This window comes from Colobus angolensis, unplaced genomic scaffold (assembly GCF_000951035.1).
Source record: "Colobus angolensis palliatus isolate OR3802 unplaced genomic scaffold, Cang.pa_1.0 Scaffold302, whole genome shotgun sequence".
Lineage (NCBI taxonomy): Eukaryota > Metazoa > Chordata > Mammalia > Primates > Cercopithecidae > Colobus > Colobus angolensis.
This window is the reverse complement of record NW_012116289.1, coordinates 1,108,032-1,132,955: the sequence shown is the minus strand read 5'-3', so window position 1 is coordinate 1,132,955 and position 24,924 is coordinate 1,108,032. Positions and strand designations below refer to the sequence as shown.

General features: G+C 40.1%; 1 protein-coding gene across 1 annotated transcript in view; it reads right to left on the bottom strand.

The window, feature by feature from the left end:
• BMPER (BMP binding endothelial regulator) overlaps nt 1-24,924 on the bottom strand; it is a 256,801-nt gene that overhangs the window by 82,150 nt on the left and 149,727 nt on the right. Inside the window, exons 9-12 of the mRNA XM_011950135.1 lie at nt 20,313-20,422; nt 16,982-17,122; nt 14,138-14,242; nt 10,227-10,272 (exon numbers count right to left, since the gene is read on the bottom strand). Coding sequence (XP_011805525.1) covers nt 10,227-10,272; nt 14,138-14,242; nt 16,982-17,122; nt 20,313-20,422 — 402 coding nt within the window. The remainder of the gene's footprint in view (nt 1-10,226; nt 10,273-14,137; nt 14,243-16,981; nt 17,123-20,312; nt 20,423-24,924) is intronic.

Genomic DNA, 24,924 nt, shown 5'->3' with positions numbered 1-24,924 from the left:
GTACACGTAGGAACATTAAACGTGGCTAGTATAAAATAACTAGTGTATGCCAAGTACCATATCAGATGCTTTACATATTTTCAGTATCCCCTTTCATCCTCACTATCCCCTTTCATCCTCACTATGTCTGTGCACATTGTATATTCATACCCTAATACCCTAATTTTTTAGCAATGGGTTTGAAGAAGTTGCCTTATTGCCTGTGGTTTCTCAGCCAATACTTGTAAAGGTGGAATCCAACCCAAGACACTGTGGCTTCAAGGCCATTCCTTTCCCCACAGCATCCTGCAAACTTGTTAACTAGCTGGGGTCACAGAGCTCTTTGAGAATCTGAAGAAATGTGTAGATACTCATATCCTCTCAAATGTAGAGGTTCATAAAGACTCTGTCAAAAGACTGATCAATGCTGTCCTACGAGTCTGGGAAGTTTAGATTAAGAACACCTATCTATAAGTTAATTATAAACGATAATATATGATTCCCTTATATAATGTGTTTTTATTTCATCTCCACAACTACATTAAATGTTTCTGAGCTCAGGGTCTGTATCAACTTTTTATTCAGGTCCTCCACAGCACCTTCTGGAATGCCGAAAGCTCACTGAATGTTAATATACAGTTCACACAGAAGATGCATTTTTGCCACTCTCACTATCCAAGATCCGACCTTAAAACATCTTCTTCTCTATTTAAACCAGAAGTTTTTATTTATCAATTGAGAGAACAGTATATCTGACCTAAAGAGATGGGTTTCACATCTCCAAGTTAATCTGGCTTCCAGCTTTAAAGCCTCCTTGGAGTTTGGCAGACATTGAGCATATTATTGCTTTTAAATGTGCTGTGTTTGAATCCTGATTTTGTCACTTAAGACTTATAAAATCATGCACAAACTACCTACATAACCTCAATTTGTTTGCCTATAACATGACTCTAAGAACAATTACCTTGCAGGGTGATTATAAAGACAGCACTGCAAAGCTGCCAAGATCATAAGAGATACTCAGAGTAGTCATTATTCGTTTCCTTATTATAAATGTTAAGCAAGTCTAGCAAATAGTTCTCTACCGCTGGCTAAAATGGGGTTGAGAAAGACTGTAACAAACTTAGAAAGTATAGATTTGTTGAAAAGACAAGGTAAATTGAGGTAGTCTATAAAAAACATAAAATACAAATTTGGGGCTAGAATGAAGTAAGCCTTCTAGTCCGAAAGAAGAATGTAAATAAAGTCATGGACATAGATAAGAGGGCAGCTTACACAAGAAGAGCAGGAGGCCAATCAGACTGGAGTGCAGAGCTGCTTTGGGAGATACAACACACCCAAGTTGTCTAAATAAATTGGCCTGAGATCCATTGCCAGCCTGAGAAGTTTAAATGTATTCCAAAGAACCAGCATTTCTTGATATGTTTCCTGTGAAACATCAATCCTGCCTGTTGCCCTGCCAAAATAAGTAGAAATTAAAATTAAAAAAAAAAAGCTCTGCCGCTCAAATTAGTTTTGGAGGCGCTCTATACTCCATCAGCCTCCTTCACCATGCACATCAGCATATTAAGGGCTCTGAGAATTCTGCAGTAAGGAAACACATTTAAGTTTACTTGACCCAGCATTTCCTGAGTGTATTTAATCACACCTTGTTTTGAAAATATTACTCATTATTATCCCTCAGCACTAGTGTTTTATAAAACAATTTCTGGGAAATTGCAAGAGACCAGTGAAGGAAGTTGGCATAAGTCTCCATGAAAGCCAAGTTTGGGTTCTGACAGGGGTGTGCAAAAAGGGGTGAAGGAGAAGAGAGATGGAGATTACATACAAGCAATAGGATGAGTGTCCAGCTGCCATGGGAATGGCAAGGAAAGTATTTATTCAAAAAACATCACAAAGAGACAATCAAGCAAACCTGATGATTGATTAGGAACATGGGGGAGAAATGCCAAAAGTATGAGAAATAACATTAAGGTTCAAATCTTGTGCAGCTGGGACATGGGGGCGCCAGAATTCAGTCAGCAAATAGGGACTGGAAACAGCCATTAGCCCCTCCATCCAACTCCCAGCTCAAGTAATTGGGCGATCAAAGGTAGAAACTATTAACAAAATTCAAATGCAATACTTTGAAAGAAGAATGTGTTCTCCAAGAAGCTGAGATCTACCACATTAGCATCTTGTTAAGAAGTGGTATGTTAAGGACCTCAAAGCTTAAACAAATCTGAAACCAGAGTGAGAAAGTACAGAAAGGGCACCATGAAAGTGGAGCTGTGGGTTTACAAGATGAAAAAGCAAAAAGTAAAACAACAGATACTTGCACTAAAGAAGGATACGGGAAGTCAGAGAAGAGGGGTGGAGCAATGAGTGAGGGCAGAGAGTACTAATACGGAAGGGAATAGAGATAAGGAGAAAGAATGACAGCATTCATGAATATGAATTTCACATCAAAGGGCCATATATAGCACAGCTAATGAGTCATCTCTCCATACTCCCAGCAAAGGTTACAACTGAAGTATTGTAACCCAAGAGACTGAAGAGGTTAAAGTGACCTCATAAATGTAGGTAAGTTTTTTAAAAAGTGAGTAAATACAACCACTTGTAAGTAGAAGCTGCTAGTCATGTATAAAAGAAAGTAACTGGCAAACCTCATATCTATTTAGAAGTGAACCTCCAAAATGAATAAAAATTTAGTCAATAGAGAACAGAGAATAGTGCATAAAAGTTTGGGCTTTGGAGTCTCGTAGGCCAGTGTATTAGCTGACCACAAACTATTTAATTTCTCTCACCCTCAGGCTAACGATGGCTTCTAATTCATAGGAACATGGTAAGGATTAAATGGCAAAATGGAGAGCATTTATCACAATACCTGACTGATATGGACTAATGTTCAATAAGTTGCCGTTAGTTATAGGAGCAATTGCAGAGGTGGTAGAAGTAGCAATTTTTGTTGCTTTTATTTTGCTCATAGGAGATGTGACCTCCAAAGAGGAATAAATCTGCCTCAGCTCTGCATATAGTAACGTATAATTAATTATACAGTACTTTCCACCAAGTGTATTTTTTATCACAGCTTGGGGTTTCTATTGTTCATTTGTTTTGTCATTTAGCTGTATTTTAGGTGTGTCATTACCAAGGCGTTTCCATCACACATAACCTCAGTCAAAACTGGATACTTGCAACTTTACTGAGATTCAACGTGGCAGCCTTGGCTATATTGTACCAGATGTCTAATAATGAATTCACATATCTTTTTCTATATAAAATGCATTCTTTCAAAATTAAGCAAGAAACTAGCTTTTAATTGAATTATGTCATAACGCTACATCTATATTAAAAATAGCTTTCCCAAGCAAGAATCCAGAGAGGCCTGTGGAATGAATACTGGATTAGGAGATTTTTTAAAAGATGCAAGTCTTCATCCTAGTTCTCTCAGTTAGTACTGCTGTGAGTCTCAGTTTCCTCACCTGCAAAGTGAGAGGTCTGACCTCATATTAAGGTCCCTTCACTTAGAAATTTCCTGATGCTAAAATGGTGATGAGCTCCAGAGGCAGGGCAACTCTGCTCATACCCATTCCTGGTGGAAATTATACACAGAGTTATTTCAAGTTTAAAACTATATGTACTTAAAAAGAAAATTTGGGGAGATCTTCACTTGACCCCAGTAACTTCAGTTACCAAGACAAAAAATAAAAAACTGGAAAAGCTAGTAGACATGGAAATCAAACAAAATGGAAAACCAAGCCAATTTGATTTGTCAGTGAGCTCAGAGCATACCAACCACCACTTCTCTGTACTTGAGCAGAAAGACGGAGATGGCACAGTAGAAGAAAGCCTGGGGACTTGAGTCTCCATTTCCACCATGGTGTGGTTGGAGGGACAACACTGTTAATTGGAAATTCCTCTTAAGGTCCTTCACCAGTCCACAATTCTTACAAGTTGTAAAGCCCTCCAGGCCTTCTCTTCCCCTTCTTAACTTTGACTGGTTATCAAACTGTACAAAATGACAAGGAAGCTAAGGGAAGTAATTCCAGACCAAGCTTTCAGGCCAGCTACCCGGATGGAATTCAAGCTCCACACCTACCTTGAGCATCCTTCTTAACCTCTAAGCCTCAGTTCCTTCAACTGTAAAATGGAGCTAACAGCACTATTTGACCACAAGACGGCTGTGATAATCAAATGAAACTAAATGAGACTGCCCAAGAGAGTGTTTAGAGACGGCAGATGCCAAATAACTATTAGCTGCTGCTGTTGCTGGTGGTACTACTGTTGTACTATTGCGATTGTTGTTTTCTACGGATGATGACGGTGGTGATTGTCAATTCATCAAATAATCACTTATCAAGGACTTACTGAGTACTAACACCCTGTGGGAACTGACAGTAGGTGGTAGAGAAAAGGTGATTCCTAATAACTTCAGTCTCCTTCAACTCTGTACTAATTTACAGCAAGAAAAATTAAAGTAACACTATTCCTTAGAGCAGAACAGCATATAAAACAGAAAACAAACTGATTTCCTCATGCTCCTTCCAGCCTGGTTTCTACCAGTGTGGGATCTCCCAGCCACCATGTGTGGTACAGCGGGTTTTATTTGCCACCCCTGTCTGCTGTTTGGGCCTGAGGAGCAGTGTCAAGTCCAACACCAGATGCTGGAGCAGAAACTTCAGTGGCCACTTAGCTTAACACCTCCTTGGCAGGGCTAAAGTCAACACCACAAATTCTTATTCTACAAGCATCTTGAGCTCTGGTTTCGAATTTCCTTGCTTTTCTGAGTTAAGGACAGACTCTCTCGGTGTTAAGGGACCTGGAGTTGCTTACAGCCCCTGAGGCCAGAAACCTTGCTCAAACACAAAATCGCTAATTTGCAGAACCTCTGTCAGTGGAGATTTCTCATAAAATGGGCCCCTATGTTACTGTTTCATTATTTTTTTTTTCTAGGGAAATAAATGAAATTGTTGTTATATTCTCCCCCTCCTACAGCCATTCTGTTTAATTGGAGCTACCTGTACGCATCCCAGAGGCCTTAAGTCAGATGTGCCAAAATGAGTGGCTGTGGTGGGTGCAGGCAGCAGGCAGGGCACCTAGGAGAGCAGACACACCAAAGCAGCCTGCACACAGCTGGAAACTAACCCTGGGGGGTTTAAAAAGTCACCTGGCAACTGTGAGCCTCCTCCCACCCTGAGCTGCTGAAATTTGATATTTCCTGTTACTTGTGGGACATGTAGTTGAGGTTATTTCAATTAAATGCACATCTGTGCTCGCCATATTCAATCAGCCTCAGTATTATGTAATCACGAACTTGTGTTTTAAGCTGGGAATCTGATGGTTAGGTCTGATGTAGCTACAGGTACAGCTTAATGAACCTATGACAGCAGGGACTGGGCATGCACATCTGGGCTGCCTTTGTCTCTGCTTTTGCAGATGGCTGAGAGATTAAATTTTCTCATATACTCAATCTGTCAATCTCAGTCTCTCTCTCTGCCCCTCCCTCCATCCCTCTCTCCCTCTCTTTCTCTATACACACCTCACACGCACCGTTCTTACTAGTGACAACTTAGACACTATGTGTTATTTCCATGTCAGAAAGCAGATATCCGCCAGCAAAGAATTTATCTGATTCAGGTCTCTGTTGGGTGGTTAGATCAAGATTCTACCTACTATTTGCCAACACGCAGTAAAACACCATTTTGAGTGAACAAAATGCTACACACAAAACAGGCAAGTGGCCTCCCTGTCACCTACTCCGTGCTCATGTGAGCCCAGCCGAGGCAAGTCCAGACTGACTTAAGGGTAGAGCCTCACACTTTGGCAAGAAACAGCATTTGCAAGAAAGCTTTATAAAGTTTGCGTAGCCTACTTCAAATAGTTTATTTTAAATAAATCATCAAAATCAAATCTAATTCTTTTCAGTTGAAAAGGGAGAAAGAGAGGCTGTTCCATGTTATAAAGAGACAGCAACGCTTGTTCATACTTCCTTCAGGTCTGATTTTCAGAGGACTTTTGTTCCCCTATTTTGAGAGAGTCATCATTGCTCCTTCAGGCCAACCCTACAAAAACTGTCCCACTGTGGCTAGGACAACAGTTTGTGCCTCCTCTACTATTTCTTACCTACAGACTTGTAAATTACCATTACTGCTGACTGTTATAAGGAGAGACCCGTAAGAATGTTCTCACATGTGCTTCAAGTGTCCTCTTCTTTACTCCTCTCAAAGATCTGAGACAGCCCCCAAACACTACCAAGATTAAAACTAACCCAGGCAATAAGTGAGAAATTCTGTGGGATTTTAGGAACAGATAATGTAATGCCACTACTGCTGGAAATAATGCAACATTCATTTAACTACCACAGGTCACCAAAATAAATTGGAGAGTATTTGAAGCTCTGTAATCAATCCATTTAATTTACATATGCATTTATGTGTGCATGGATGTATTCTTGCCTCCTTTCAGAAAAGGGTTGGAAGTAGCTTACAGACATGCAAAGTAAATAGTTGAAAACACACAAGAGTGGATATATATGATGAAGTCAGGAGTAAGCCTACTACTCAAAACCTGCATGCTTTTAGAGGTGAAGTACAAATTTATTTTTACCTTCCTAGCAACAAAAGTAAAGACAGTAACTTTTTAAAATCATTCAAGATATAATTTGCCTTCATAATTTTTTGCAGGGTTAGAGAATTAAAATACGGAAACATACTCAATTAACCCCAAAGGCTTCTAGGCTCACTTTACTCTCCCGCTGCATCTAATCCACAGGTGTCCAGAGTTAGTTAGTTAGTGCTACTAGTACCACAGGTGCTCATGTCTGCATTCACCCATGCTGTTTCCTCTATTTGGAATGCCTGTGGCATCCAACAGGGGTAATTTTGCTCCCCAGGGGACATCTGGCAATGTCTGGAGGTATTTTTGGTTGTCACAACCTTGCAGGGGATGCTACTGGCATTTAGTTGTTAGAGGCCAGGGATGCTGCTAAAGATCCTGTAATGCACAGGACAGCCCCACAACAGAGAATGATCTGGCCAAACTCAGTAAGACTGAGGTTGAAAACTCTGCGGTAACATCATGGAGAGTGAGAGTGTGTGTGTGTGTGTGTGTGTGTGTGTGTGTGTGTCCAAGAGAGAGGGAGAGACTGTATGTGTTTTAATAAGACATAAATTAGTTGTTTTTCTGGCTTTAGAAAACACTAGACTTTTTTGTAGTTTCATCCTTGCTTTCTCTGCTCTAGAAATCCATTTTTCAAGAGAGCTCGCATAATTTACAGAGGAAAAAATGTGCCCAAAGGTTTGTTTTGAATCCTGGATATAATGACAAAGAAATTTCAAAGTGGGAGGTCTCGAAGCCACAGCGAAAGGACATCAGAATAAATTTACCTGAATGTACTATGAAAAACTGGGCATTGCTTAAAAATTGGAAGTCATCCCATCTCTTCACTCAATCTGAACAAATAAGCCTCGCCAAATAGAATGCGTTTTACAGCAATGATGGAAGAACTGCTGGAGAGCAGGAGAGAGTAAACAGATGGAAAAAACACCAAAGGAAATTGAGCAATAGCCATCTGATGATAGAATTGAGACTTGGACAGAGAACCACATGCATGGGCTTTTCCAGCACTGACTGACCTGCTCCATGCAGGTGCAGAGTCACTGTCCTCCCGGTGCCCCTCCAGCTGGGTGGTTTTCTCCCTTGCCAATTGCCTCTCTCAGTGATAGAAGGCATGAGCTTATTCACATGGTTAACACAAAATGGTACTTAATATTACCACTTTAAAGCTTACTCCTATTTTATAATACCTTTCCTTCCATTTGTATTCTTTTCTTTTTCTTTACAATGTCACCAGTTTTCTAGACATGGAAAGTCCAGCTCATAATGAATAAACTAATAACATAATGTAGCTTTTCTCTCAACTATCTCAATAATCACCTATTTGATCCTTGCAAAACAAAGTCAAATAATTCAAGATTTAGACTGTTTCTTACAAGACTGGCAATTTTTTTTTTTTTTTTTTTTTTTTGAGACAGAGCCTTGCTCTGTCATCTAGGCTAGAGTGCAGTGGCATGATCTCGGCTCACTGCAACCTCTGCCTCCGAAGTTCAAGCTATTCTGCCTCAACCCTCCTGAGTAGCTGGGATTTCAGGCCCACACCACCACACCCATCTAATTTTTGTATTTTTAGTAGAGATTGGTTTCACCTTGTTGGTCAGGCTGGTCTCAAACTCCTGCCCTCAAGTGATTCTTCCTCCTCAGCCTCCCGATTACAGGCATGGGATTACAGGCATGAGGCACTGCGCCCAGCTGGTCATATGTTTTTATGAAGTTGCTAAGCAGTGATCCTGCCTGACAACAATGTGATTGGCAGATGTAATGAGTCCATGCTCATGCAAATTGAAAGAGTTAACTGGAAAATAGGAGTCATTCCTATGAGGTCTGTCTCTGCTTCAACTAGGAGACACTTTAGGGGGAAATGCAAACATCTCCATTGACATGGACACAGGAAAACTTCATCAATGCAGACTCTATTCTGCTCATCGGGAAAGGAATTAACTGGAAGGCAGCCTCTGAACCATCCATAAACAAAGTTTCCTCAGGGTTTCTGGGAGAATGATTAAATGTCTTAGATTGTACACATGTTTTTAAATCAACTGGTGTGTTAATCATAGCTAATTTGTCTTCCTGCATTATTCCCTACTAAGTCGTATTTCATTGGCCTCCTTTGAGTAATTTTATTTACTTCATTATCTTTAAAGTAAACCCTTTTTATTAAATCTATAATTAAATTTTCATTAATTCAAACAGCATTTTATCCAATATGTAACTATTTAATAGCTCTCTGCTTCTAAAAATAGTAACATGTATAGTAGATAAATATTATATTTAATAGTTTTATATAAATACACACACACACACACACACACATATAATGACCCTGCATATCTATTGTCCAAAGGTACTAATCAATTAAAAAAAAACAGAGTCTAGTAATTCTAGTAATGTAAACTCTATTTTAGAGAAGAGGAAAGAACAAACCCATGCCCATGTGAAAGCTGCTTTCAACTGTCTTCCACTCCACTTCTCTAAACATAACTGGTTCATAAAATACGCCGATAGATTTTATGACTTTGTTAATCCTACTTATCATACATGGGAACTAACTTGACAGTGATATTACTAATATGCCTCTTTCAGTAAAACACTCCAGGAAGCTATCTCAAAACCATATGAATTTCAGGAGGACTAAAATGGCAATTTGCTAATAGATCTAGGCGTATGTCTACATGTGGGGCTGATATGAAGCCATTGCTATGCTCTGTCTGTATGATCAGTAGTACAGTCTCAGACGGCTTTCAGAATAGGCCATGCTTAGAAGGAACTTTCAAGAATACAGTTAAAAACAGTCATGAATCACACAAAAACATTTTGGTCAATGATGGACCACATATAGGACTGTGGTCCCATTGGAATATAATACTGCATTTTTACTCTACCTTTTCTATTTAGATACACAACTGCTTACCATGTGTTACAATTGCCTACAGTATTCAGTACAGCGACATGCCATACAAGTTTGTAGCCTAGGAGCCACAGGCTGTACCATATAGGCTAGGTGTGTAGTAGGTTATACCATCTAGGTTTGTGTAAGTGCACTCTACGATATTCACACAACAACAAAATCGCCTAAGGATGCATTTCTCAGAAGGCATTTCGCATCCTGTTAAGTGACACATGACTATAATAAGATGGCAAAACCATCAGCCTAATGATTTCTTGTTTTCTCTTTGCCAACAACAAGACTGGATGCACCCAGGTGACGTGGTGATGAGGTGGGGAGTGGGGTGAGGGAGCAGAAAGTGCAGCTGTTTGATTTTGTAATGGGAGAAGGAAAGCCCCTCCTAGACTTTGTATAATGTTTGGTTTTACCGGATAGCATTATCTTAACCATGATGACTACAAATGCTATTAGCAGTTAAAATGCACATTAAGTTATCTGGTCCTTTTTAAAACCTAATCAAACCATTTATCTTCTTAATTTCTCGTAGCAACAAATTCTGATGGAAGTATCTATATTTGTCTCAACTGTACTTCTGTGGGAGAATTACAATTGACGTAAAATGTCTGTAGGGAGGTCAGATGATCCCATCCTATATATACCTACAAAAATAAAATGTGGGGGAAACATACACCCCTATTTTTCTTGTCGCACTATAAAAAGCAAAACAAATACTAATAGCACATTTTCAAAGCAATAAACTTACTTTCGGTGCAAATAGGACAGCATCCTTTTCTGTTGAGAATTTTGCCCTAATCAGAAGAAAAACAAATAAAAAGTTAATGTTAAAAAAAAAAAAAGGGTCTGCTGAGGACAAATATCTTTTTAAAATCTAATACAAGATAAACCAATGAAATCAGTCCAAGCTGTACTTGAACTCAATGCCCAGATGGTGATGATGATGCTGAAAATGAAGTTTCAAGTATCAGGTTCTAAGGCCAGGCAAAGTCATTCAGTAAACTTTCCTGTTTTTATCCTCCAAGAAATATAATACCTAAATGGCTCACTAGTGTGATTTTTCTCACATGGAAGGAAGATGAAGACAGTCTGGACTCAACCTTTTCATTGGTATCCAAATCTAGCCCTTTAGAGAACAAGGGCACACACATAAAAATGAGAATTCTCTGTCAACCTATAGATCCCTACAAGACCTTCTTTCTGTCTTTGCTTGTTGGAGAAGCTTAAACAGTAAACTGTAATCCAAACTCAGGACTCACCAGCCCTATGGATATGGGCAATATCTGTGCTACAGATCAGATTCAATCAGATTTCTTGTTTCAGAAAGTGGCATGTTGTCCATGTTGAATAACTGTTATGCACTCAACGCCAAGGAAGCTGAGAATTTTGAAACACTGGGTAATGTTTCATTACCTTTCTGGAAATACACTGCAATTTCCTACATTGCACGTCTTTTAAGTCTTTTTAATGCATGACATTTAAAGGAGGTGACGTATTCTCAGGACTCATTTCAGAAAATTAGTTGTCTTATCTCCGACTCAATGGTTAAACACAGAGAAAAAGAAATGTAGAAGAAGTTTAACATTTAGAGAGCACTTGCTATATAACAAACATCTCATTCGATATTTTACTTATGTTATCCAATGTCGGGTTAGTGATAAGGATTTAATGAGTTAATACCTATGACCTATTAAGATTTAATGAACATTCGAGATTTCATAATCACTGTTATTAAGATACACAAGAACCTTATGAGCTGAGTATTTCCCTTTTTATAGGTGAAGAAATTGATGTCATGCAACCCAAGGGTAGTAGAACCAAAAATCAAACCTAATTTTGTCTGACCCTAAAGGACATTTTCTTCCCACTGCAGTTTTGTTCTCTTGAGTCCTTTCTCTTTAAGATAATTTAATATTTATCATCTGCTATACACTAGACTGAGTGCCATGCATTCCTCATACTTTATCATTTAAATTTCACAATAACCCTCCACACGCGGTTGTCCTTATCCCCTGTTTACAGGGAACTAAGGAAACAGACCATGGAGAGGTTGCCAAGGCTCATGTCAAAGCCACACGGCTCACATACTGCTCATTCACTCACTCACTACTGGTCAGTTCCAGCAAGAGTAGGCGTAAGTACTCAAAAAGAAAAAATCAGATTGACTTAAAGGATTCTGGTTAATTATTGAAGATCTTTAATCAGGTCTGATCTATTTTTGCATCAGCTAGGCCTAAAATGAACCATTAAAGGCTTTGACAACTTTGACTGGGACTTAAAACTCAGTCCCAGCCAGTCATCCCATAGTGCAGGAGCATCACAACATATTTTCATTGCCTAGAGCTCTGCTGTCAATTGCAATTTGGCACAGGGGTCTCTTTTGGTTTCTCAAGACTGAAAGCAGTTGCAGATGAAGCCAAATGAGGTCAGCTTAGGCCGAGGGAATGACGTCCCCAAGAGGATTAAGGTGCTCTATCCCAATGCAGCAAAGCCGCCTTAAAGCCAAGGTCCCAACCAAACATGACTACAATTCCCTACATCCACATCTCAATGGAAACTTCCATCTCTTGTCTTCAGAAAATGAAAGTGGCAGTGATGACATCACAAAATTAGATGGGGGAATAAATCAGATACAAGCTGCAAAGTCAGAGCACCTGGGTAATATGCATTTAGCTGTAAGTCTCTGGTCGTGCTGCAGGCTCATCCATAAGCAGGGTCTAGAAATAGCACCCACCTCAGAGGGGTGATGTTAGCATTAAATGAGATTAGCGTCGTGACTATAAAATCTCAGTACGTATTAGAGACTTAGAGATGACAGTGTCCTGATGACCCAGTCCCCACTGCAGCCCTCATAGCCCTTCTCACAAATGACACTCCTTTGCATCTAGGGGAGTTGCAGGATGGCGGGGTGGTGAGCGGGGGCAGGGCAGGATAGACAGGGAATCCAATCATAAAATCCTTCTTCCACAAGAGACATTTACATCTGGAAAAAGAGATATGCAGTAGCCAGGAAAGACAGAGCAGGGAATACAAGCTCCTCTCTCTCTCTGTTTTTTTTTTTTTTCCAAAATTTCCCCAGGCAATGTAGGGGAGGGGAAGTAAGTTTTTAACAAGATTTCCATGGTAGATAGAGCCGAGTTATCTTCCAAAGATCTCCTGCCGGCCCCTGAGAAGGGAAAGTGTGAACTGGAGGAGTGGTTGGAAGGAAGCCTAGAAACAGAAAGGTGGTCCCTCAGGCAGGGGCCTTGGCAAGGGCACCAAGAAGCTTTGACAAGGCGTGGAGGGGGTGGGTGGGGCAGGGAAAGGCCTCTGCTTGGAGGGATGGATGCCCCTGGCCCAAATATGGTCTACAATGATGGAAGGCTAATGAGACACCAGTGACATAAAGAACGTTGACCTCCCCCCGCCCTCCCCTCCCCCAGCAAGAGCACAATGAAAACTATCAATCCAGCTACAAGTGGCAGAATTCAAGTGAAGCTGGAAACTCCACGGCGGCCTGCTGAGGCTAGTTACTTGAGCCACCAGGTTGGCACAGCATCCTGTTTTTGTCTTGTAGAATAAGGAAGCCCATTATTACTAACATGTGCTGCAAGAGTTCATTAGCAACGAGGGTTCCCAGAGGACTGGCATAAATGATGTGATCCCATTTTTCCCAATGAATATTTATAAGCAGACCGTGTTCAAGTCTACTTATTGTATCTTCTTTTTTTTTTTTTTATTTTATGGGAGGCTTTCAGTTTTATATCTGAGGCTTTTAAAGCAAGACTAATTAGGATTTTTTTTTTCTCTTCTTTTCCTCTCCTCTTTATTCAGTTGTGCAATAGCAACAGCTGTTGTTTTTTTGTGCCTCATTTGGCACTCGAGTAAAAACAGCAACTTTTGTTTATAATAATAACAGATGTGAATAAAATTAAAAGCTGTCTATAACAGAGAAGGGAGGACATGTCCTGAATGTATGGATATATTTTTTCATTCAAGGGAAGGTATTGAATAGGGTTGACATTTTCCCAAAATGTATAAAACTTTAAAAGGTTTCAAGTTGCTGAGGTGAATTCAATGAATCTCACGCTTTAGAAGATAATGGTTGCTTTATTCAGTGTGCTGGAGCTATGGGTTTTTGAAAAGAGATATTTCCATAAGGATGCTATTTCCATTTGGGGCTACAATGGAGGCCAGGATTAGAGAGAGAAAACTTCAGCAAAGAAATCGGGGATGCTGTGAGGCAGGAGAAATTAATATTTCCTTGTGGAAATATTAATAAACAACCACATATTACTTTGAATGGCTATAAGAGGAAAGCTCTGATTTGAGAAGGGAGAGAAAAGAGGAAAAGGCAAAAGACAGTTAGGATGTTAAACAAAACCTGGCAAAAGAAAGCAAAGAAACAGATCTTGCAGGAGTTGGAGAAGTTTTACAGAATGAATGGGAGAAGTCAATAAGAAATCAGAATTCGGACAAGAGCAAAGCAAAAGCTATTTTCATGCAAGGATAAAATCTGTAAAAAGAATGAGCAAACTTTGCAAGGGGCATTTGGCTACTCAGGAATGTGGAGGCTTTGGGGGAGCTGGAGTCTGTGTTTGGAAGATGGCATGCGACTGTGCCACACACAGGACATTTCTCAAGACACTAAGGTAAAGTCAATCTGCATTCCAAACGTACCTGTGGGCAGCTACTGATGGGAATGCACTGCTTATTGCGACACTCCGTCCTGCCTTTCACACAAGCACAGATGGTACAATTGATAGAGGACCACATCTCTCCATCCTACAAGAGAGGACACAAGATCCTGTCAGCAGTTGGAGGCTGACAGGAGTTGAGGCAACAGACTGTAATCTCTCCATGGAGGAAAGCATTTCTTGCCCTGAGTGAGGGATGCCATCATTAGACTAAATGACTCAGGTGTTTGTATGTACCCAACCGATTTAAGATAAAGATTAGTGAAGATTTCAGATTATGTGCAAGCGTGTGTGTGTGTGTGTGTGTTTGTGTGTGTGTTCCCCTTCCTGGATATAAAAATAATTATTGTGTGTTTAACCAAGGCATATTTACGTCTTGTTGTCAATCATTGTTCACTTAGCTGCACCCTAGGGGAAAACCAAGCATGAATTTTCATACATGATACAATGACAGTAATCTAATTTTCCCATTTGATAAGACTAAAATATTTAAGCCATCCCACATCTCAATAGTTAATTGAGATATCCAGAGGTGGTTAGTTACCAGATGTGCCATGGTTCTGGCCCATATAGGACATGCATAAAAGAGAGGCTAATTCAAATGACTCCCAGCGCTCAGGCAGACACTTGATGGGCAAGTCATTGAAAATGCAGAGCTCAGAGAGAAGACTCCAAGTGCCATAGATATCCCATCCCTGCCTATCTAGTTCTCTCCTCTCAAAAAGCAGGGCAGCACTTTGGGATTCATTTCCTAGACTAGACCCTTGCTCAGACACAAAGAGCTATTTAAGGAATTTCTTTCACTCATGAAATGTATAATCTGTGAATGCCAAATACACAAAAAGCCCTTGTACCTCTGGAGGATAGGCAGGGATGTGCATCCTTGCTTGTGGGTAAGAAAGATCACAGACAACAGAGTTGGGCTGAAAACAAAACAAGGATTCCTTCCTGAGCTTGCAGATCCAAGGAGCAGATTTTTGTTAAAAACAGAAACAGCTGAGATATTGGATGACTCCCCCACCTCTTTCCCTTCCTGACTTTTTGAAGCTATTTTAAGGACTATCTACCCTCTAGTGCCTTTCAAGAGAGAAAGACCTGACTGAATCTGCCTTAAAGGACACCTGACTGTTCCAAGTTCTCTGAGTACACATTTCTAGGAATCCATGTCTCCGTGAATTATTTTAAGCTTCAGTCATTTAAAGGAACCGTTTTTACAAGGTGACTTGCAAGTGTATTACAGTGGGGCACGGTGGCTCACGCCTGTAATCCCAACACTTTGGGAGGTCAAGGAGGGTGGATCACAAGGTCGGAGTTCAAGATCAGCCTGACCAACATGGCGAAACCCCACCTCTACTAAAACTACAAAAATTAGCCAGGCATGGTAGCGTGCGCCTGTAATCCCAGCTACTCAGGAGTCTGAGGCAGGAGAATCGCTTGAACCCGGGAGGTGGAGGTTGCAGTGATCCGAGATCCTGGCAATGCACTCCAGCCTGGGCAACGGAGCGAGACTCCATCTGAAAAAAAAAAAAAAAAAACACGGAAGTGCATTGCACACAGCACCATAGTGAGAGTGAGGCTATTTCATCTGGGTGCTCTGGAGACAGAGGAGGAGACTTTATATCAAGAGGACATATGAGCATCTCTGAAAGCCTGGTGTAAACACAACACACATGCCTCCCCCTTCACTGGGCATGATATCTTATGTCTTTTTTTGTCCTCAATTGTTTTCTCTTTTTTAATTTATTTTATTTTATTTTTAGTTCTGGGGCACATGTGCAGGATGTGAAGGTTTGTTACATAGGTAAACGTGTGCCATGGTGGTTTGCTGCACCTATCAACCCATCACCTAGGTATTAAGCCCAGCATGCATTAGCCATCCTTTCTAATACTCTCCTTCCCTCCACTCTACCCTCTAACAGGCCCTAGTGTGTGTTGTTCCCCTCCCATGTCCATGTGATCCCATTGTTCGGCTCCCACTTACAAGCGAGACCATGTGACACCTCATGTCTTCTTACTATTCCATCAGAACCAAGACGTCTCCCTCCAACTACTTCAGCGTGATAGGAAGTCTGGCTCAGTACAGCATGCCTGCAGAGCTAGCACAACTGACTTGTTTATGTGGGTCTTGATTCTCACAGGTATCATGAGGTGACACCTTCGATACACAGTGATTTGACTCCTTCCACCCCTAGGGAAAATGGACTAGGTAGAAAGTACTTTGGACAAAGCCAACCATGTTTCATTTTGAAGTTTAAATGGCCATTGCACTGTTTTCCACTTGGGGTCCTCAGAAAATAATGTAAAATACACCTGACATTGGTAGCAGATGGCCAAAAACAACCTTTTCCATTCAGCTGGGCAGAGCTCTCTCACCTGGCTCAACTATGTACACTGTTCACATCCTTATCTGAATATCTTCCAAGTGAGAAAATTTTTCTTTGCAAAGGTAGCTTTGTGGAAAACTTCTAAAAGCATCAAGCTGTATAGATCCATCAGGATCTTGACAGGGATCATCACCTTGACAAGTGTCATTGAGCATCTCCAATGAGAAGAGGTACTCCCAGGTATTCAGGCAGGTTTTATAGGCTTAACATATTTCAGCAAAAATATACTCAAAAAAAACATCTTTCAGACGGTTGATTCTCTGCACTTGATTCTAACTATATATGATACTGTAATATAAATACATTCTATTAATATATGCACACATATACATTTGTATATGTATATAGAAATTATGGGATAACCCAATCTGCCTCGTGTCTGGAGCTTTTTAATTGTCAGCATAGTAATACAGGAGTTCCCATGTGCTTGTCTCATGACATACCCGGAAAATCTTGTTGCCAAATTTGCACACTTTGATGTCTTCTGGGGGCACTTGTAGGAGGCACTCTTCACAACAGCCCTTCTGGCCTTGGTCACAGCCACCAGGGTGGGAGCACTTCTTCTTGCAAACCACAGTAGAGTCCTAGGGGCCCAAAGCCAAACTAGAAATTAAAAATGATTTTCACCTCTACCAAACATCCTACCTGGCCTTCCTTTCATAACCCATAACTATCTGTGTCAAAGTCTGTAAGGTACCATATTTTAATTTACTGCAATAAATCTTTCATTCACTTCAAAATGTGATTTGTTGATTAAGTATCTAGACCAGAATATGAAGGCACTATGGAAACTATGGCACGCAACCCCTCCCTCCCAAGGATTTATGATTTCATGTCCCAGAGACTGATGAGCCCACTCCACCAGCCTGTGGCAAGACTGCCCAGCTCCCCATGAACCACCAGTTTCCTTCTTCCTGCCCTCTACCTCTTTGCAACCTGCACTAATAGTGCTCTCTTGGGTCTCCTCCGTGGTGTTATGCCACCTTTTGGAGCTTAACGTAAACGCACAATATCTTTGGTCAGAAAGTAAAAGTTAAGAGCAAATGCACCACCTCAGGACAAGATTCCTCAAGTGTGTTCTGTGCTAACCAAGGAACTGAACGAACAGTTTCAAAACTGGGCCTGGGTTCCAGAGCTATACTGTAGCAGAGTGAGTTTGACCAGGCCACTTATCCGCTGAAGGTGAAGAGTTTATATCATCTGTAAGTTAAAGAAGTATGATTGATTTCAAAAGGAAGTGCTCTTCTGCCTATTGTTTCTCAAGTTTACTGTGCCTCTTAAATGTAAAATACCTGGCACATAGAAATTATTATAAACCAACTTAAATTGGAAAATAAATAATCCTTTGTCAAGCTGTATATCCTGATTTCTTGTTTCAAAACAAAGGCACTCCCTACCTCTCAAACAATGCATACTTCACCGTAGATCTCCCTGCTTTCATTGTGTATGTTTGTGTCTGTGTGGAGAGAGAGAGAACGCTTTATGTACATATCATTAGACTGTGGTGCCCAGCACTGTGTTAAACAATGAGAATTCAAATACAAAGATGCATAAATGTACTTCTGTCCTCAAGGGGTTCTCCACAATGTAAGAAGTGAGATAACCGTGTAATCAAGCAAATTGCAATTATAATGTGGTAAACAGAACTCTAGCAAAGATGTAAAGATAGCAAAGACAAGGGGAAAGTTACCTATCCAGGTAAGTCAGGAAAGCCTCTCAGGTTGTATGACACCTGAGATAGGCTGTTATGGATGAAGAAGCATCTGCTAAACAAATTTAAAGATGGTAATAACATCGCTGGTAGAGGAATTATCAAATTTGATGGCATAGAGACCTGAAACCATCCTGCATGCAGAAAAATACAACTGACACTTGAGCAACATGGATTTGTACTGCAAGGGTCCACTTACACTCAGAAATTTTTTCAATAGAAGGTACATCAAGTGTGCCTGCCTTTCCTGTCTCTCCTTCCACTTCCTCTGCCTCTTCTACCCCTGAGACAAGACCAACCCCTCCTCTTCTTCAGTTTAGTCAATGTAAAGAAGATGAAGACCTTTATGATAATCAACTTCCACTTATTAAATAGTAAATATATTTTATCTTCCTTGTGATTTTCTAAATAACATTTTCTTTTCTCTAGCTTCCTTCATTATAAGAATACAGTATTTAATACATAGAACATACAAAATATGTGTTAATTGACTGTTTATATGATTGGTAAGGCTTTCAGTCAACAGTAGGCTATTAGTTAAGTCTTTAAGGAGTCAAAAATTAGACATGGATTTTCAACAGTACAGGGAATCAATACCCTGACCCCCACATTGTTGAAGAGCCAACTGTATTAAATCATATTCAACAGGTTCCTGCACCTGCCATGGAAATCATAAGAAACACTGGATAGGGATACTAGAAAAGGAAGCTCAAAGCAGACAGAAAATAATATTGATTACTCAAAATGATTGCAGCTTGATTTTTCAAGCATTTAATATCCCCAAGATGACTGTGAATTCATACTCTAGTGAAACACCCTTTTGAAGGAAGAGTATTAATTATACTTCCTGTTAAGCACTGAGACATATTACCTAATCATCTCTCATGGAACCCATGAACCCAAAGCACAGCAAGTATAACTAACTCCCATTCATGGGATGCCTTGCTTTCCTGTGAGCAAGAGAATTGAGAATGTGATATGTTTCATCAAAGTCTCAGAATCCCCAAGAGGAAGCTATCTCCTGCGAAATTCTTAGTGGAGAGGGGAAGTCCTGAGAATGAAGGCCAAGGCAAGAAGGGGGTGCTATATGGTTAGCATAGGATAACACAAACCATGGGAGGAGGAAGAAGCTTCAGTAAGGTATTCTCAGGCTCAGGAATTACTCATGTTCGGGGTTCAGTGGAAGGGACAGTTCAGCCCTTACCCAACCACCCCCTGAAGTAGTGCATGCTACTGAACAAAGCATGTAATCAAGAACTACTGAACTCTAATTCCAGCTATTGACTCATAGCTGACATTGAGTAGAGCTCCCTTCTTTCCCTCTAGACCTTTAACTATTAAAAACAAACAACAACAACCATCACCACCAAAGTGTATTCTAAACTTGTCAGACAGATGTGATTCATTAACTCACTAATGAATAATCCTAAAGTCCTCCCTGATAAATGTATTTCTTCCTGGTTTCCAAAATTAATGACTGTACAAGTATAGTCTATGAATATGTGATGTGTGTCCCTTTAAAATTCTGAAGCTGTGGAATTATTTATTTAGCAGTAATTAGACTTCTGGTTGCCTTTTGAGAAAAAATGAACAAAACTTAGAATAAGACATGATACAATAAACAACACATAAATACTCTCTTCCTAAACTGCCAGGTTTATCTTTGTGATGAACTGTAATTCCATGCCTTTCTCTTCTCTTGAATGTTATTACAAGCAATTTTTATTGCCAGGTGTGTTAGAGAATTCATCTTGGATAATTAGAGCCAGAGGGCACTGCCATATGTGTTTGTCTGATTTCAGAAAATCCTCAGAACAGGCTCTTGGAGCTTGATTCTCACTACAAGGAGCTAACTTCTTGGTCCTTAGAAAATGATTGAGCTACAGTTTGAGTGCTATGTGTAAATTCTTGGTGACCTTGAGTATTATTTTCCTTATAAAATGGCATCGTTAATGCTTCCTCCCAATAAATAACACACCATTGGCTTTGGTTGTGGCTGTGATGCTAACACTGAAACACAAACCCTGTCATTGCTGGACCACAGTCTCTCAGAGCTGCCTTACCCTGCAGGTGCAAGCTGTGCAGTTATCATACAGAAATGAGGATCCATTGTCATAAACATCACTTCGAAAGAGGCAGCTCCCAAAAGGGAGGTCAAACACTTTCCTCTGACCTAGAGAGAAACAGAAGCACAGTGTAAGTAAGACAGAATCAGGGATGTCCCATTTTGTCATCAGCGATTTCATCATAGGTTCATTACACATTCTCATAAGACCAGGTAAGGTAAGTCTGGAGCACAAAAATAGAGCCTTGGGTCAGACATGCCTAAAGGATTGCCAGAAATCATTAGTTTGGATAAAGTTTGTTAAAAAAGAGTTTGATTCCAAAATGAAGCTTGTAAGTTCAACAAATCTATAATGTGTTCATCACAGTGAACCAAAATCACTAAGACATGAGCTCCCCTCATGAAGCTCACCGTCTAGTGAAAAGGCACACTCATCAAAGGCTGTTTCAAAACAACAGTAAGGTAAGTTCTGGAAAGAAGACGATCTAGAAACTGAAGGAATTGGGAGATCAGAGAAGAATTCTTGGAAGATATAATGCCTGAGGAGCTTCTTAAAGAATGAGTATAATAATCTAAAAATTGGGTATGGGCAGTAGGGGAGATGGGTGGAGGTAGGAGGAATCAAGATATTTCAAGAAGGTCTCAAATGAGCAAAAAGAACTAATGAAATAGTGTTTGCTATGGTTTGAACATTTGTGTCTCCAAAAAATTCATATGGTAAATTCAAATCACCAATGTAATGGTATTAGGAGGTGGGGTTTTTGAAAGGTGATTAGGTCAGGAGAGCAAAGCTCTCATGAATTAGATTAGTGCCCTTATGAAAGAGGCTCCAGAGAGAACCCTCACCACCACGTGACAGCAAAGTAAGAAGACACCGTGTTAGCCCGGATGGTCTCAATCTCCTGACCTTGTGATCCGCCCGTCTCGGCCTCCCAAAGTGCTGGTCTCTACTAAAAATACAAAAACTAGCCAGGCAAAGTGGCGGGCACCTGTAGTCCCAGCTACTCGGGAGGCTGAGGCAGGAGAATGGCGTAAACCCGGGAGGCAGAGCTTGCAGTGAGCCGAGATCCAGCCACTGCACTCCAGTCCGGGCGACAGAGTGAGACTCCGCCTCAAAAAAAAGAAGACACCATCTATTAGCCAAAGAACAAATCTGCTAGCACCTTGTTCTTGGACTTCCCAGCCTCCAAGACTGTGAGAAATAAATTTCTGTTGTTTACAAGCTACAGAGTTTATAGTATTTTATTAGACTAAACAGACTAAGATAGCACCTTAGTCATGAAATTACATAAAGGAATAAAGGGTGAAGCTAACTCAAAGGGCACACAGAGGCACATGTCGAGTGTCCAGCCTTTCATAGGCATAGTATCTCTGTAGAACTGGCTTGGTTTTCCCTGATGTGAAGACTGGATTGGTGAACAAAAGGACCAAAACAGCAATCCCAAATAAAGAGTACAACCTAATTTCCTCCTTTCTTTTACTATTTGAGTTTCTACTCCTTGAAACACACCAAAACATCTCTGCAATGTTACTTTAATTAAAGACTAAGTTAATTCGTGTTCACTGATCAAATTTCTATTCATACCACTCTTTCTTCTTGTGAAAAGATTAATAGCAATTTCTGTTTATCAGTAGTCCCAGTGAAATGCTCAAAATACCTTAACATACTAAATGCTGTTCCCAGAATTAGAATTGTTGGAATAACTGTTAGTAGGAGTCAAGAAAAACATGCTCTCTTCCTATCATAGCCAACCTCAAGGCCAGGATACAATATAGATGCCGAACTAAATCATTAGTTTGGTTCTCACCACCAAGAGCAAACTTGTTGGCCCTCAAAAGGTGGAAGTGAGTCATAATTTGGATCCTACATATGGACTCCCTCGTGACCACTGAGTATGATTTCTCCAGGCCTCACTGACTTCACTCATAAAATGGCATCATCAATACCACATTGCCATGTCACTACCTCTTACTGTGGTGTTAATACTGAAGCATACAACCAAAAACTCTTTCATGGCTAGGCACGATTTAGCATGATGATTGTTAATTCCCCAACTAACACAGGTATTATGTGCACACCCAGGTCCTGAGTCTCTTAAACTTCCTAAGAACTGACATAGTAAATTAAAGGATTATCTGCAAAATAAAAAAAACTCATTCTTTCCCTAAATATTCCTCTAAGAAACCCAAATAAGTTTACCCTGAAGCATCAGAAAGCTGCACACAGCCTGGATCACATAGATATTGCCCATCCCATTATAATCACTTCTGTCTAATCGCACCTTGGTTTTACGACATTATAATAAGAAATATGACTGAGCAGTTATTTTTTGTATCTACTATAAAAATGATGGTGAAGTCATTTTTCACTGCTTTAAACATTATCATCCTTTCAATCAATCAATCAGAGATGTATTTCTGTCCTTTAATAATTTAAAATATCTCTGCTTCAGTTGAGTAATTTTTTTAATTGTGATAATCTGGTTTGCTTTTTTACTATCCTTTATCTACATGTGCTTCATGTATTTTGTAAGTGGTTTTAAATCCTTGTTGGCAAAAGGCAGAAGATAAATAAATAGATAGATACAGAGCTCTGTGTAGAAGCTTCATCCTTCACCAATCAAAATGTACGTTCATCATGGCCGAGCTCGACATTGTTCCTGCAGAGGCCCTTCTACCTCTTAGAGTTAATGACCCCTTTCTGCATTCCCATAGCCTGTTGCCTATGCGACCACTATAGCAGTCAATATTGTTCCACAGGTGGAGGAATGGCTGAATGGGTCTATTGATAATTGATCTATTGATTGATTGACAAACAGATTCTTCAATGTGCTTATCCCCCTGAACAAATGTGACCAATCACTTCAATTCTTTCTCACTAAAATGAAAATTTTACCTAAAATTGTAAATACAAAGCTCTTGACGCAATGCCTGATGTTCATTACACATTCTGAATAAATGGCAGATGGTATGTATTATGATTATTAGAGGTGATATAATTCAAATATGAACCTGGGCTGTGTCAGTGAGAGTGCACTGGATGCTGCTCTGTGTATATTTTCCTGTGCTGAGACTCTCCATTGAGAATGAGGAAAAAAAGGAAAGGAATGTTGCAAAGGCAAAGGTATATCATGTTAACCCTGCCTGAGGGAAAATTTAAGAGCAAACAGCACCCAATCATCTAAAGTCTAATTACACTAAGATTTCAGCATCTAGAAAGCATCCTAGTGTTTGCTTCTTTGTCTTTGTATCTTGCTGTGTGGGGATGTTGGTTTTTACCTTCAAAGAGCATAAAATCTTACCTTAATCCCAAAGTCATCATGGTCCAACATAAGATAAAACATTCAAGGGAGTGGTTCAGAGACTTTGTGTACAGCCTGACTTCAGACATTTCCATGTCATTCCACTGGGGTCTAGCCCAACCAAAAAAGATCTCATTTGGAAGAGTTATGATTTTCAAGTTTCTCAAAACTTACTGTTCCTTTTGTAGTATGCCTTATAACCATAAATGAACAGAAAAACCTGCATTCAATACAATAGCTGTTGCTCATATGAGAAGCTTCTGAACTGACACAGCATATGCACAGTACCAGCTTCAAAGCATTAATCAAGCTTACTTATCTTTGGAGCCAGACCCAAATGCCACCCCCTTTGTCATGGGTTTCCTGCTTAAGTGGCCACTACTTCCACCATGGACCACAGCATGATGATTTGTGCCACACCGAACTGGCTAACTCTATTCCAGGGACACTAATACACACTGGCAACCCAAACAGAACACATAGAAGTGAAAATGTCTTTAATCAGGCGCATCTAAGCAGTTCTCCTTTGCTCTTCTGTTTCACATTTACTTTAAATGTGTGTGTACATGTGTATGTGTGTGTAGCAGGTGTATGTGTGTATGTGTGCTTGTGTGTGTGTAGCAGGAAGGCAAGCATTGTTAGATGAAGTTAGCAGCAGAAGCCATCAAAGAGGAGAAAACTCTTAGTTTAACAAAATACCTTTATTTGTCAACTTGGTCATAAAAAATAGAATTCATGGTATGACTGTGCTAACTTGGGAATGAGAAAAATAAATCAACAGGTTGTTTCAGAGTTGAAGACAGTAAACTCTGAAAGGAAGGAGAGAGGATTCAAGGAAAAGGAGTGGGCATTAAGTGACAGGAGCTCAAATAGAAGAGACCATCAGTAAAATTGTCCCAAAGGCAAAACAAATAAGACCTTTTAAGAACGAGAGTGCTTAATATCCCATATTATGTTGTTCACTATGCTTCTGTGTAAAATAATCACTCTTATTGCCTGCAAACCCTCAGTGAAATCTGCTCTCCAAGCCTTGACTCAATGGCATCACAGGATGTAAACAGATTTGAGGGGAGATGCATCTAAAAAGACAAAATGATAGAAAGAAAAATAAAAAGAAGGAAGGAAGGAAGGAAGGAAGGAAGGCAGGAAGGAAGGAAGGAAGGAAGGAAGGAAGGAAAATCAAGAGAAACAGCAGGAGCAGAAACACCAAGCCAGAGGCGATTAAGGAAAATATTAGCCTCTCAAGGATCTGGAGATTCTAGGGAAGTTGCTGGAGCCTCTAAAAGGACAAAATGACAGACAGACAGA